Consider the following 15,870-nt stretch of genomic DNA (forward strand, 5'->3'; position numbering starts at 1 on the left):
AACCGGGCAGCATATGGCATCTGTTTGAGCCCTTTGATCCTCTTGGTGAGGTACTTTTGGGGTCTTTCCAATTGCTGCAGGTGTTTGGTAAGGTACATCCCAAAAGGGGCATTGTACTCGATTATGGGCCTGATGAGGGATGAGTAAAGAGGCACGATGACCTCCCCTAATCTAGATGTGAATCCCTTCATGATTAGGTGGGCTATATAAAATGTTTTTCTAACCACTTTGGCCACGTGGTTGTCAAATGAGAGATTGCTATCAACTTGGGTCCCCAGGTCCCTAATTACTTCTTCTGTACTTGATTACCACCTATGTGGTAATTTGTGGGCACTTTGTTTTTGCCAAAGGGGATGACTATACACTTTTTGGCGTTTAGCTTGAGGCCATGGCTCTGGCACCAGTTGTCTGTTTCTATGAGGCCCTTTTGGAGGATGCTTGTGTCGGCTGGAGAGTCGATTATGGCACCCAGTTTGCGGTCATCTGCGAACTTGGTCAGCCACAGTCCTTCCGTGTTGGCCTGTACCTCCGAGAAATATATACCAAACAAGAGAGGTCCCAGGACTGAGCCTTGTGGGACGCCACTTGTAACTGGTTTGGAGTATGACATGGCTCCAGCAATTCTAACCATGTGGGTTCTGTCCTTGAGCCAGTTTGCAACCCATCTAGTGACATAGGGGTTTATATTTAAGCTGGTGAGCTTATCTATAATGCCCAAGTGGGGTATTGTATCGAAGGCTTTTGCGAGGTCCAGATAGGCTGTGTGGACCACCTTCCCTTCATCAATGGCCTTGTCGACTGTTTCAAAGAAGTCAACCAGGTTTAAGAGGCAGGATCTGCCCTTAACAAAGCCAACTGGGTAGGATCCAGTGTCTGTAGGTCCCCAATATCTTTATTTATGAGGTTGATGATGATCCTTTCCATAGCTTTGCAGACCAAGCTAGTCAGGCTTATGGGGCGATAGTTTCCAGGGTCCGTTGAGGCACCACCTTTGTGGAGAGGGACCACTGTTGCTGTACGCCACTCTTTGGGTACATATCCTGTAGTAAGGCTGAGATTGAACAGTAGTTTTATGTTTGGGTTTAGCTCTTCTTGGAGTTCATGTAGGACGCAGCCTGGGACACCGTCTGGTCCCATTGATGCTGTGTTTTTTGCTTTGGAGAGGGCGGCTCCCACCTGAGCATCTGAGATATCGGGGGGGCAGCACTCTGCTGGGATAGATATTTGCCCTTTTGGTGGGGAGGGGGGGGGGAGTTTGCACTGAACCTGTCAGCTAGGATGTTGGCAATGTCTGTGGGATTAGTGTATTTTTTGTCATTTTGGACTAATTCTGAGCATATCTGGGAATTCCCACCCAGGTTCCTAACGTAACTAAAGAAAGCCTTGTGATTATCCTTAGTGTCCTGTGCAATTTTTCTCTCGAAGCTGGCCTTTGACGATTTTATGAGTGCCCTTAGTTTTTTGCTAATACTGATCAGAGATGCCTTCCCTTTTTGGGATTTTGCTCTATCATGTAGTAGCTTCCTCCTTCTATTGTATAGTTTGTTTATGGCTGGGGTCCACCAGACAGGTCGTCTGCCTGTGGAGGATTGGGTCTTGGTTTTATTTGGGATTGCATGATCCATGCATTCCTGAAGGTGTTCATAGAATGCATTTATAAAGGATTCTGCGGTCTGGGCCGTATTTTCCACAGGCCCGGGGGCTTTGAAGGATTCCACTTCGGTTTTGAGGAGTGTGAAATTTGCTTTAGAGAAGTTTTTCACTGTGGTTTTCTGGGCAGGGGTGGGGTCGGGATGTGAATATCCAGTGAGATCAGTTTATGGTCTGATCTTACCAGTGAGGGATACACTTCTGGTCTGGAGCATAGAGTCCCCATGTTGGTGATGATCAGGTCCAGTATGTTTTCCCCTCTTGTGGGAGTGGTAAAAAGTTGTTCCATAGCATTTGAGTTTATGAATTCTAGGAACCTTTGGGCAAGGGTGTTGGAGCTAGAGTAATGCTCCCAATCTATGTTTGGGTAATTGAAGTCGCCCAATATAATGGTGTTCGGAGAGACCTTCATATTTTCCAGTGTTCTCAGGAAGGCTGAGTGGGGTTCCTGGGTTTGGGAGGGTGGTCTGTAGCAGGCTATAAACTGGAAGGCAGTTTTACCCACTGTTAGTTGCACATGGATAGTCTCTGATGCTTCGTGCTTTGCCACCAACCTGGAGGTGTGGGTATCTTTGATGAATATCGATACTCCCCCTCCTTTTGTGGTTCGGTCCAAGTTTTGGGGCCGAAAAGCATGGTATGAGGTATAACCTGGTAGTGCTGGGGTGCTTTTGAGTGTCCTGAACCAGGTTTCTGTTACTGCACAGATATCGATGTTCTCCATGCTAAGGAGAGTTTCGAGTGTGTGCATCTTGATGTTTAGACTTCTAGTGTTGAGTAGCATTACTCTTAGTTTCTTATCCCTTGTGATACCTATGGAGGTGGGTTTGTCTGCCTTGCCTAAAAAAGGCACTATGGGGGTAGCAAGAGCCTTTGCCAATATCCAAAAGCCCAGGGGTGACAGGTGCAAGCCGTCCCTAACAAAGCATCGTGGCTTGTCGTGCATATCATCCCAAGCTGACAGGCATTGGATCCCCTTTGAATGACACCAATACTTAAGCCAATTGTTGAAATTGATCATCTTGTCTTCATATTGTGGCATCATTCTTGGTGAGGGTAAGATGCTACTCAAGGTCAGGGTTATACCAGCCTGGGCTACATGCTCAGAGAGCTCCTCTATGTCTTTTTTCATGTAGTCCAGGGAGGTACATCTCAGGTCATTCACACCAGCATGGACAATGACTGAGTCATATTTGTACTTGCCTTGGAGTGACCTGAGTGCTTGTGTTATGTGGCGGATCCTAGCACCCGACAGGCTGCTCACCGTGACCTTCTCCTTGTTCAGCCTGGTGAGTGGGACGTCAGTGTGCCTGACGATAGTCACCTATTACAAGTGTATCAGGTGTGTTGTTTAGCCTTAAGGGCTGTGACTGTTCGGCACACTGGCTTTGTGAGATATGTGTTGCACGTGTTTTTGTTTTGGGGTAGCGGTTGCTTGGGTGTCTGCTTTGGAGGTCTCTGCTGCTTAGGCAGATCATTATTTAGAGCCTCCGAGTATGTTTTTGTGTGATTATGTGTTTGGTTTACTGTCGTGGTAGGTCTATGTGAGATTGGAATTGTAGTGAGTGTGGTTTCCTTCTCCTGACTGGTTACGCCAGTACTGAGTTGAGAGAGCTTAGCTTCCAGTTTGGCTATATGGTTGCATCTCTCACATGTGTTGGAATTTGTTGGGAGGAGGAGAGGGTTGTCTGTGTACATGAGGCAGTTGTAGCATTGCCTCAAGATTCCCATATTCACCAGCTGGACCGGAGAGGAGATTGACAACTGACCTTTGGGCATGCTAGAATAATATTGGGAATTCCTTTATAATTGAAAACAAGGGCCAATAGGGAGCAAGGGTGTAGTGCTTTTAATTTTTAGTGCTGACTTATAATTGCTTTAGTGAGCAAGTGCCAGGTAACAGGTGCAATGTGTTACAGGTAACTTAAATGCAAAAACGACAAACAGTAACTTTCTTTCAAGCAAAGCAAGGAAATAAGTACAGTAAGCAATGCAGATATCACTATGGATCCACAGAAGCGCTGAGAAGCCGCGTTTTAGGTGGAATTAGCGTTCCAGGGAAATAACAAGCATACAAACAAAGCTAGATTCAGCAGGCCTGGATCTAGTTTATGCTACAGCAAACAAGGTGTACCAATTTCAGTAAGATACAGTTCAGATATTTAGGCACTATAAACCTTTAACCAGAAATTCCCAGCTCAGAAGGGCAGAGTCCAGCCTCTCCTCCCACAAGAGTGCAGACCACGAACCTTCTTAATGTAAAATAACTGGCCTGAAGTCCAAGTGCTTAAACCAGAGCTAATATACTTTTAAGAATAACAGACACTGAACTCTCAATCAGCAGTTCCCACCTTAGAAGGATGAAAGCTACCTGTCCTGCCACCACAGTGCATGCCACAAACCTTCCTAATGTAAAACAACTGGTCTGAAGCCCAAGTGCTTAATCCAAAAGACTTAGAATGATAGCTACACTTTAACCAAGTTACTACCAAGCAGTAATAAATACAACTGAATACTTTAAATAATGCCTGGATTAGTGCTCAAGTTATACAAACAAAGCTAGATTCAGCAGGCCTGGATCTAGTCTATGCTACAGCAAACAAGGTGTACCAATTTCAGTAAGAAGAAATTCAGATATGCATGCACTATAAGCCTTCAACCAGAAATTCCCAGCTCAGAAGGGCAGAGTCCAGCCTCTCCTCCCACAAGAGTGCAGACCACTAAACCCTCTTAATGTAAAATAACTGGCCTGAAAGCCCAAGTACTTAAACCAGAATTAATATACTTTTAGAATAACCGACACTGAGCCCTCAATCAGCAGTTCCCAACTTAGAAGGATGTAAGCTACCTGTTCTGCCACTACAGTGCAGACCACAAACCCTCTCAATGTAAAACAACTGGTCTGAAGCCCAAGTGTTTAAGCTAAAAGGCTTAGAATGAGTTACACCAAGCAGTAATAAATACAATTGAGAACGTTTAAGATGACGCAAAAGCAAAATAAAGTAGGAAGAAACACAAGTACAGTAAAAGCAGAAGATTTTTTTTTTTTTTTTTTCCAGAAAAGTACCAAAAGCACTAGTAAATACAATTCTCATGCAGTGCAAGCTGGCACACTTGAATATGTAGCAATATTAGTCCACACACAGTTTGAAAAAAATGTAATTAAATTAAAAAGGACTAAAAGCAAGTACAGAAAGGGTTTATTAGGTAGAATGCGGTAAAGAGATGTCCTGGGGGAGTGCCTTAGATCAAAGTTTCAACACAGATGTAAGGAATGTGCAAATTATAAAAAAAAATATATACTGTTTTCTATAGATTTGCAGAGCAGTAAGACACGGATATCAAGCAGACAATTTAGCTCTGTAATACAGAATAACACAGAAAATATACTCAGCTCTATAAACTTGAAGATAGTTCTGTAAGGCTGTCTCAAACTAAGGTTCCAGTTTGAATACAGGTTGTTAATTAAAAGGAGACACAGCACTGGTTTTACCTTAGAATTTGAAGAATATTTTAACAGGCTAAAAGCCTGTTTCTACAGCAGTCATGGGGCTATTCGAGTGGCCTTGGGGGATAAGGAAGAGCCCACTCATGTTTGTCGTTGGAGATAGTACAGAGAATCCCCTCCTGTCTAGCCAGAAGCTATGCCCATGCTTAGGGAGGTTTTTCTGGCAGTCTCTTCAAAACTTTCTGTCAAAAAGAAACAAAAAATAGACCTCTCTCCTCTCCTGTCTCTGTTCCCCTGGACAGGAGTGATTTATCAGTCTTGGCTTGGGGTTTTGTTCGTCCTCTTGACACTGCCAGTATGGCTGTTTTTAGTAAAAGAAAACGATTCTTCGTTTTCTGAAGAAATGCAAGATTTTGAACTTCAAAATGACTGTGAAGGGACAGATTGTGTTTCTGTTCCTTGGTTCCTGATTCAGATTCTGAGGAGGGTATGGCTTTGGCTAGTCCCTTTGAAGGATTCTTTTTATCTGAATTTTCAAAATGAATCTGTGGTTTTCGTAAGAAAAATAGATATTTCTCAGTACCTAAGGAAATATTATGACTTATTACAATTTAAATTTCCAGAATTTATCATAATTCCTCACATTCTTTGCTCTCTGGAGGATGTTTTTGTCACAAAATGTAACTTGCCAGATAGCCAGCCTGCTGCCCACAAGAATGCATGCAAGTTGTATAAAGTTCTTCAGTCTTTATACTCTCATCCCAGATATGATCCAGCAGCTATTGCTTTAGTTAATCCAGGCACCGTTGATCATTTGGTTAATACCAATCCCTCTCCTTCTGACAAGGATGGGAAGGCTTTTGATAGATTTGGAGGGGGTATATTCTTCTGTGAAATCAGAGACAGCTGAGAGCATCTATGCTTCCCACACATACATGTATTGTACAACATATATTATACATACACAAACACACACACACACACACACACACACACACACACACGCTTGGACACAGGCACAAAAGACAGAGATGTGACCACCTTTAGTTACAGACACTTGTATGATTGTGATCAAATGAATGCATACATAAATTAACTGACACACAGAACTGTGTCTTCTCAGCTTGCTACTGTCAGAATACAGCGTTGTAGCCCTCTCCCCTTCTGTTTACCTCTCAGCCTCTTAGATAAAGAATCCAGCAGAAAATTAAAAAAAAATAAAGGGTGGCAAAAAACAAAATGAGGGATGTATATTGCCGTTATAAACTCAGAAAGTTGATAGAATAACAGGCTTTGCATTAGCATGTGTTTTATATCTGAAACTCAGTTTATCATTAGTCATTAACTGCATTTATCACTGATTAGCCAGAAATTAAAAAAAAAAAAAAAACTTTGCAAGGAGCAGAGCAAAATATGAGACTGTATCAGAGACACTCTGTGAAACTGGAGACCATTCCGAACATGTATACCCCCATATAAGCACTCACTCATGTATACTTACCTTATGAGATGCTTGATAACTGGCGTATGCAGGGCTAAATAACACCCCCCCCCCCAAAAAAAAAAAAAAAAATTGCTTCCAATCTCATTTTTTGGCAATAGTCCGTTATTTCTATCTTTTACTGTTAGCCTTAGACTGCCTCGGTCTGTGCCAGTCAGCCTGAGCTAATAGAAATGGCTCCACGCTACTTCATACAGCAGTCCAATGAGCTGCATTTTTGTGACAGGTCTATCTTCTGCAGAATGGAAGAAAACCTGTATAAGGAGAGAGCATCTTGTTCCCAGTTTGGAGCAAATGTAATGTCAGGCTTTTTTTAAAATGGCCTGGCAAGAGGAGTGAAACTATTTTCTTTCCGGTGGACTTTGGGCCTTGGAAGGTTTCTGAACTCTATGTGTGGAGTTCTGATCTCCACAACATTAACAGTAATTGTAGTGGTGGAGATAATGCTAAGAAAAAGAAAAGAGCTGTACATAAAATTACAATTTTAATTGGAAGGCTGCAGTGCAGTGGTCAGTACCATAAGCCACCCCTAACCATTGAGGAGCCTAGTCTACTCTAGATTCCCAGTTGCCCCAGAGCATTGTCTGGTTAAGTGACTTGCTTAGAACTATACAGTAGGTGAATGAAGGACAGAGGTCTTAAACCCTAGATTACAGGAAGCATCTTGTTGGTTGTGTACACTTTTATGGTAGTTGTACAAATATGGTGGCTTTTTTTGTCATGTAATCTATCCTTTCTTCCAAACACAGTATTACAGTATATTAAGTTACGTTGAGAATCGCCTATATTTCTTTTGCTCACCATTAATATTAGTGGGCAGGATCACAGGGTGGTTGCATCACTTTGGGTTCCAGCACTAATTATGATGTATTAGGGTGAGTAAGTAGTTGTGTATTAAGTTATGTAATTGCCAAATTGTTAAATTAACAGTTTGGCAGAAAAAAAAAAACTAATGGGTAGTTTTTTGCCAAACTGATTTATCAGTTTGACAATTACATAACTTAATTAACAATTAGTTAACCAAGCTCATCCAGCATAATTAGGACTTGGTGATGTAACCACTTCCTTCCCGCCCTCTAATATTAGTGCTGTAAACACGTTTGTGTAAGTTTAGACTTCTACGTTCGGAAGTGATTCTTAAAGTACTTTTATTTGTAAACTGAAGTGAAACGGCCTTTGATTTTTGCATAAAAAAGTGTTCATATCGCATAAAGATGTAAGCAAACATTTTTTTATGTAAAAGAAAACAAAGGTCATTTTGCTCCTTTAAACATGATCTTTAACTCTTTTGTAACATAATTGTTTGTTAGAGAGAGTGTTACTGCTACATTCTATGCTTGCAGCTTAGTAACTACCTGCACCTTATATTACAAAAAGAGATTTTGTCTGCGGGATACAAAGGAAAGAACAGAATAAAAAATGAAACATTCTGAAAGTCTTTTAATGTTATAGACTTTTTCTTTTACTGCAAAATGCACTGCAACTTTAAAAAGACTGAATAGTGGCACTTGCATGTTTACAAAAAAAAAAAAAATGTCAGTCTTTGTATAAGTTAAATGTGACATATTTCCTTACAGGTGGATTGTTGCAACTGCATCCTCAACAACTAAGAGTGTGCATTTCACTCTGTGTTAAGAAATGGCAGATATTTCAGGTATGTTGAATATTAGTTCATTGTTGTAAGGATTTTTTGTCATTTAAAGTTTTGCTAGTTGCATTTGCATATTTATGACATTCCTTAATCTTGAATGTTACTTGAAGAAATTATCTTTATTAAACTATTGTAAGACAGATCACTGCTACTGTTTATGATTAAATGCTGATGAATTTAAATTTTTTCCATAGCTGAGTTTACCGCAAGTCATTAAATGTTATTCCTTTTATGTTCGAGTACTTCCTTCCATGTCAGCTGACTTGCCATTAAAATTATACACTATTTATGACTGAATTGACTTTTTATGTATCTGCTTGTTTGTTGTGTTAAGTGTGCTGTTCAACTGAGTTGTGGCCCATTTTCACTGGAGCCCAGGGAGCATTGTCTGGTTAATTGTACTGTTCAGTCACACAGCAGGCAACTGGAGACCCAGTGAATCAAACAAAGTCTATAGTTCTTGTTTGTTGTTGTAGTCCAGTTGTTGTGAAGACAATAGTTATGTCCATCTTCAGCCTTGATTCTAGATTGTATTTAGAATGTGACATATAGAAGCCATGGGTTATATGCCACTCAGAAGGCATTGGTTTCCGAATGTAAGGTTGTATTGACTTCTCTTGTGAATGGTTGATTTTTCAACCTCCTAAGTGGGTACCATCGGTCAGTTTCAAACTGACAACGGTGCAGGTTCTTATAAAACTAAAAATTGCAGCAGAAACAGTGTGTTTTTGCAGAGGTGCAAGTCACCTGCACCCCCTAGTTAAGTATACCTAACTCCACATTATCAGAACTGTGGTGAACAGAAAAACAACCTTTCAAAGTTGGGGACATTGGCTGCACAAAACCATACCTCTTAACTGTCCAAGATTTCACAGAATGTCCACATTTTGCCTCCTATTTTTGTTCTGTTCCTAATGTAATATGTGCTTTAGTGTCAAATCATCATTTGAGTTTCAGATTTCATATCTTTCAATACATGCATGCTAATGTAAGACATGGTACTCTAACAATTTTTCTAAATTTATTAGAAAAGTATTTAAAATCTGTCCCTGATTTTGATCCTTTGCCTCCCATTATTTTTGGCTTTGTCCAGAATTCGTGCACTGCGAGGTTGAGAGGCATAGTACAAACTGATTTCACATTAGCAGTATTAATTTAGAAAATGGGGTTGGGAAATAATGAATCAGAAGAGAGCATCTGACCAGATGGGCATTATTCAGTCATATGTTAACTGTTGTAGTCACTAAATAGATATGGGAAGATTTCTGATTTAGCATGATAAATGACTTATAATTTTCTGAGAAGTGAGACTTCTCAAACTATTAAATATTCTTGATGGAAACTTGTATCTGCACCACAGTGCTCACCTAGTTTGCAACTGATTATTTTACATATTTTTGTCTTATTATTTGTATATATGCATTTATTTATTTATTTATATACGGCTGGTGACATTTTCATATGCAGGTGTGCTAAGCGTATCGTGGTTCAGTAATGAGTCCATTGCTGTTTTCATTCCTCATAAGTGTTCAGCCTCTATCATTCCATTCCTTTAGGCTATTTTGTATGGTGAGGTGCTTGCCTCACTACTCTGCCTGTACAAGAATCTACTGATTTCATTATGCAGCTTACTAACAAGAATATAAGCAGTCCACTAACCCTGGACCCAGACCATTTGGGCTTGTTAAAGACAGGTTCTGCCTCTTGAACCTGGTAGGCTTCTTTGAACAAATCACTGATGCATTAGACTGAGGAAATCTTTTCATACTGTCTGTGTGGGCCTGGCCAAGGTTTTTGATACTATCCCACATTCTAGCATTATCAATAACCTAACCAAACTGTATATAAACCCCTTTGTTGCTGGAGAACAAACTGGCTAAAGATGAGAATCAAGTCTTTTAAATGTTGGAGAAATGGTCTCTTCGAAAAAAATAGTCACCAGGAATTGTTCCTAGGGCCATTTCTCTTTGGTGTTTTACTTCTGTGATGTCAAGAATTACTTAGTCCATGACTCTAGCACACGTTTTTTTACCACACTTTGGTAACTTTTTCAAAAAAGTCCACTAGTGTGACCTGAGCAGACATGACCTGCCCTTGACAAAACTAAACTGTGGTGTGTCCAGTGTTCATAGGTTTGCTATGTTCTTATTGATACATTCTATGATCAGTCTTTCCATGGCTTAAAATACAAGGCTTCTGGGATGGTGATTTTCCAGGTCAATGGATGCACCTTCCTTGTGTAGGGGTATGACTGTTGCTGTCCTCCTTTCCCTTAGTGCAAAGCCAGTTGTGATTTAGAATGTCCTATAACCTAAAAGGTATTGCATAAACACAGTTATGGTGTATTTGTAATGTTACCATTATTTTGTTGACATCTGTTTATTTAACATGAGTGTTTATGTAAGAATAACCCAAAGTGATAACTGTTGTTGATAGTTTTTCAGAAGGCATGCACCAGTCCTTTTAAGTGTAAACTTCACTTTGTTATTTGCAATGGCTTATACATTGGAAGAAAGCCAGAAAATTCTGGGCAATTCTATGCTTCGCTTGTGATTTAAAGTCCATATGTTATGAACTGCTGTCCAGGTGATCTTTCAAAGGTATGCTGCTCTTATAAGTACCTCATACGTATGAACAGCATCTTATCTTTGATGCGTTCTGCTAGTTTCCATGCTGCAGATTTGATAAAGGTATTAAAATGGTGTCTGTTATTTCTGTCTAAAATGAGTACTGTGTGAAGGAGACTGATGGTATGTCTGAAAGCACAGTAGAAATAAACAGAATTTAATAAGTGCAACAATAATATAAAGTGCCTGCTGTACCTACTTTTATCTGAGTTTTTTTTTCTAAATTAGTGTTGCTCCACAGAGACTGCGGTGGTGGTGCTGCGGTAGCGTTGTCGCCTCATAGTATGACGTTGTCCTCTTCTATTCTCAGCTAGAGTGTCTTCTGTGTGGAGACATGCATGAATGGGCGTACCTTCGTTGAAGGTTGTGCGTCAGAGCTGGCAACTCGGCATGTAAAAATCTACTGCAGCATTGGTTTCAGTTTGCTCTTTGGTAGCAACTTTGCAACGGAAACCATGACAGTAAAACTTGTGTTCATACCACACTGTGCTTGTGCTTGGGCTCGTGAGGAAAAAAAAATAGGAAATTTATGTAATGGTCATATCTTAAGTTTAAGAAGCAGCATTTATACACTTTTAGCTAAAGATTTAAAACCAGTTCTCTCAACTGTTTCTTAATATAGTGGTAAAAATAAAACTATTGTCTGACTTGTTAAATCAGTAGTTGAGCTGCAATAAATAAAAGATATGTAGTAGTTGAGCTGCAATAAATAAAAGATATGTATAAAAGGAGAGTGAATGACCTGTGTTGCAGCATTATGCAGTCCACTAAGGCATCTGGAAAGGTAATGATGCTAGAAAGTTGCTGGAATTAATATTTTATTTAACTTTCAGTGTTAGAAGAAGAGCTGGTGATAGTGGAGAGTGAACTTGAAGCAGTGGAATCCCAAGTTCAGGAGTTGCTAGAAAGGCAGCAGGTGCTGAATGAGAAGAAGACTCGTCTGAAGAAGAAGTTAGATACACTGTTACAAGACTCTGGAGCTGGGACCAGTGCAGAATCAGAAACTGTGCTTGAAGACTGGAATAAACAAGGTTAGTAGGAGCACTGAAAAATTAAAATAGAACAGTCAAAGTAGGTTTTTTGATATAGACAGGTTTATTTGCTTATATAACACATTATCCCAGATGAATGAAGTAGCAGTATCATTTTGTCTTAATTTGGCTAGGTATGGTCTCTATTCTTTTCTGCATTTTGATGGTTCATAATCCCAAAAGATTAAGTTTGTTAAACCTAGTGCATTATTCTGACAGCATTTTAACCCTTTGTGCACAGGTCAACGTACATGAGATGTGATTTGGATAGTGGCTATAGGCTTTAAAATCCCACCCCTTCAACCTTGATTAGCAAATCCTAACAGGTGATTAAAATCTGAAATGATGGACAAGGATGTAATAAAAATATAATCAGGCAATACTGTGGATTACTGTATTAATCAAGTTAAGATTATGGATATCAAAACAGGAGAATAATTCAGGAAGGATGGTCAGAACTCTCAAAACAATGAGATGAAGGAAAGCCAATTCTACGAAGATGAATGTTAAAGAATGTTTAAAATGGGGCAAAAACAGAGACAATGGCTAAAGAAAAAATATAGAAGGGATTAAGATATTTAAAAGAAAATGAATTCTTGGCGAGTAAATGGCAAGAAATACTTGGAAAGTAGTAGCTGATAGAACAATAAAAAATTCAAAGGAAATTGATATGCAGTTCAAAAACAGCGGTATGAATTTTAAGGAAATATGACATAGCATCATGAATATAGAGGATTATAATGGGTCGCAGATCGTAATGAAAATGTTATGGGTAGAATTCAATAAAGCCTACACAGAGCGATTCTTCATGTAGGCATAGTGTTAATAGCCCCAACATGGAACACAGCCAGCAAGCGATCCAGTAAACAGGGAGGACGGATGTGCACAAGTGTGCAGACACAGAAGTGCCCTCGAATGCAAATCGCCTCATAAGTTTGTGAAAACTATGCAAATGAGGTTGATTTGTGATCCAGTAAGCAGAAAGGCACCTGTGTAGGTGCCGTGATAGTGTAAGGAATGTACTCGGATAGAAACAGTGTACCGGACTGTAAATTTTAAACAGGGGATGTAAAAGCCTAAAAAAAAAAATGGGTGGATATGGTACCGTAAGCATGAAAATGGCCAAAACTATGGCCAGCGAATTCAGAAAGCAATGAAAATCATTAAAAAATAATATATTTTTTAATACATGTAGTACGTTTGCGTGGCACCCAGCGATGTGAAAGCATGCCGTTATGGGGGGAAAAATTAAAAAGTGTAAAAATAAAAGTGAAAAGTAGACATCTGCAAATATATTGCATTGTAGTGCCCAGCATGCAGAGTATTACAATGGAATGTAGCAGTGGTTGCTATGGAGGCAGGCCCTGGAGTAGTGAAGTATCCACGGTATACTCAGTTAGCTTGTATGTAAAAGAGCTGGGGTTACTGAATAGCAAAAAAGAGCTACAGTGTCCGCAGATACAACCCGTGGTAGACCTAGAACTATGTAGGTACTGAACCAAAGTAGAACAAGTGGTAGTCCAGAAATGACACACCAGCACGTAGTACAGGAAAAAAAAAAACACTTTAATTTACCACTATAGTCAAAAAAATAGACTTCATCAGAATACCATGCATCTAACAAATCCAGTTTAAATTTTGAAATTTGAAATTAGATTTATTGTTTGAACATAAAAAATTGATTTTCTTAATATATTTAAGAATGCTGACAATGTCTTAAATAGTTTAAGGAAAGAGAGGAAATTGTGGAGGGATAAACAGGACTGTGATGCCGGTACAGCTTACCTGGACCCCCCCAGAGGGACAACAGTCTAGATATTTTGATAGGTCCTAAATGATAACAGTGATTCTGACAATGACAATATTAATGAAAATAGCAGACTTTCCCTGAGGAGATCCGAGAGAATAACAAACCAGGGACATGGGAGGTTTTTGAACCACAGTTATGGGCAGAACTCCCAGCAGGGTCAATGGAGGGGTATGAGGGGTTTGTGCAGGAGATAACCCCAAATTCTGAAACACAGCATCTGATTGTAACAAACACAGCTGGGGATTTTTTTTTATCTACAATTTTAGCCAAATACTAGTGAATTCCGCTTGGGCGGAACTTTTTTCCAAAGGCCTGAATTTTGTACCTGCTAGAAAAGCTAGCATTGTGGATACTGTTATACAGCTGAAATGTTTTAGTAGGAAACTGAATTTAGCATTACATTTTGGTAATAATATAGGTTCAATGGAGCCTGGTGCATTTTATAAGCCCAGTACTTTTATATCCCCAGTGCACCCTTTAGTTCAAATGTTTGAACTATTATGTGAGACCGAGATAAGAGAAACCTAGAGGCAACTTAATAAAATTAACCCTACTAATATGTCACTGGCAGAATGGTCTTCACTTCAGGAAATAATAAAAAAACAATGAAATTAGAATTATGAAACCCAACAAAGGAGGGGGGCTTGTGGTTATGGATGTTATTGACTATAATGCAAAGATGTTTGATATGCTTTACAGTGAAACTTATTAGAAGTGTCTCGTAATGAGTTTAATATCGCATATAGGAATATAGATCTTGCGCTAGATGAGTTGTTATTAAATGGACAAATCAGTCTAGAGGTTCATGAGTTTTTTGGAACTCAAATATCTTAGGATAGGGACCATTTTTCGGATCCCTAAAATCCACAAGTCAATAACATCCCCCCAAGTCCGATTTATAGATGCAAAAGCATCAAAACCTTTGTTTGGCTAAATTTGTTGATGGAAGGGTCAAACATGTTTTGGACCATAGGAAATGGCTACTGAGAGACTCATGGGACTTTTTAGAAAAAATAAAACCTGATATGTATGCTGATGAACTGATTATGGTCACTATAGATATTTATGATCTACTTTTGGTCATTCCCCACAACGTGGGACTTGAATGGTTCTATGACTACTTGTGTTAAAACACCAATTTTGACTATGGTTCAATTTTGACTATTAGAACTTGTATAGAACTTGTGTTGGACAATAACTTTGTTGGATTTGAAAGACATATTTTTAAACAAAGACAGGGTGTGTCTATGGGTGTGTGCTGTGCTTCTATATTTGCCAACATTGTTTTGGCACACTGGGAGGACCTTTTCATTTTAAATTCTAGGTTCAAGGAACTCTGGATGCTTTATGGTCATTACTTGGATGACCTTATCTTGTTTTGGAAAGTGACTGAGAATGAGCTAGATGAGTTTTTCTCTTATATTAATGAGACAACTGATTTTTTTTTGTTTACTATGGTCAAGGACAATAATACCCTACACTGTTTGGATGTAACTATTAAAAAGGACTACACTAGAAAAATATTCACTTCCCAGTTGTACAGGAAACCAACTTACTTTAACTCCCTTTTGCATTATGAAAGCTGGCACCCTGTACACCAAAAGAAATACCTGGTAAAAGGGCAATTTGTCAGGCTGGCTAGAATGATCTCTGAGAAAGGAGACTTTGCAAGGGAATGTGAGGTATTAAAAGAAATGTTATTTAGCAGGGGTTACCCTACTGACTTTGTGGTCAACATCTATAACGAAGTCAAAAATAAGAGAGAAGTTGGCATTTTTCATACACTCTTGTCTAATCACCTGAAGAGAGGACCTTGAGAGAAGTAACAACAAATTTAGTAGGGCCTTGGTCCTTCCATTTACCACGGACTCCTTTGACATACGGCATACTATGTCAAAGTTCTGGAAGATTTTTAACTTTGATAGTAGTATCAGCAAATTGGTGGGGTGTCAACCAATGGTGGTTTACAAGAAGGACACCTCAATAAAGGGGCTGTTGGAAAGAAAAAGAAGTATACCTGAGAAGGGTGCTTGTTTCAAATGTGGGAGATGCTCTCAGTGTCCTTATATATTCAATGTGGACAAATTATTCATTAAAGGCTATGGGACTATACTACCTTGTAAAAAAATATTCTCGTTACTCTGGAGGTATT

The 15,870-nt window shown here is 39.4% G+C and overlaps 1 protein-coding gene across 1 annotated transcript in view; it reads left to right on the top strand.

Moving 5' to 3' along the window:
- RECQL (RecQ like helicase) overlaps positions 1–15,870 on the top strand; it is a 608,801-nt gene that overhangs the window by 35,151 nt on the left and 557,780 nt on the right. Inside the window, exons 3-4 of the mRNA XM_044087808.1 lie at positions 8,177–8,253; positions 11,711–11,908. Coding sequence (XP_043943743.1) covers positions 8,238–8,253; positions 11,711–11,908 — 214 coding nt within the window. The 5' untranslated portion in view covers positions 8,177–8,237. The remainder of the gene's footprint in view (positions 1–8,176; positions 8,254–11,710; positions 11,909–15,870) is intronic.

This window comes from Protopterus annectens, chromosome 11.part0, assembly GCF_019279795.1.
Source record: "Protopterus annectens isolate FY-2018-M chromosome 11.part0, PAN1.0, whole genome shotgun sequence".
Lineage (NCBI taxonomy): Eukaryota > Metazoa > Chordata > Ceratodontiformes > Protopteridae > Protopterus > Protopterus annectens.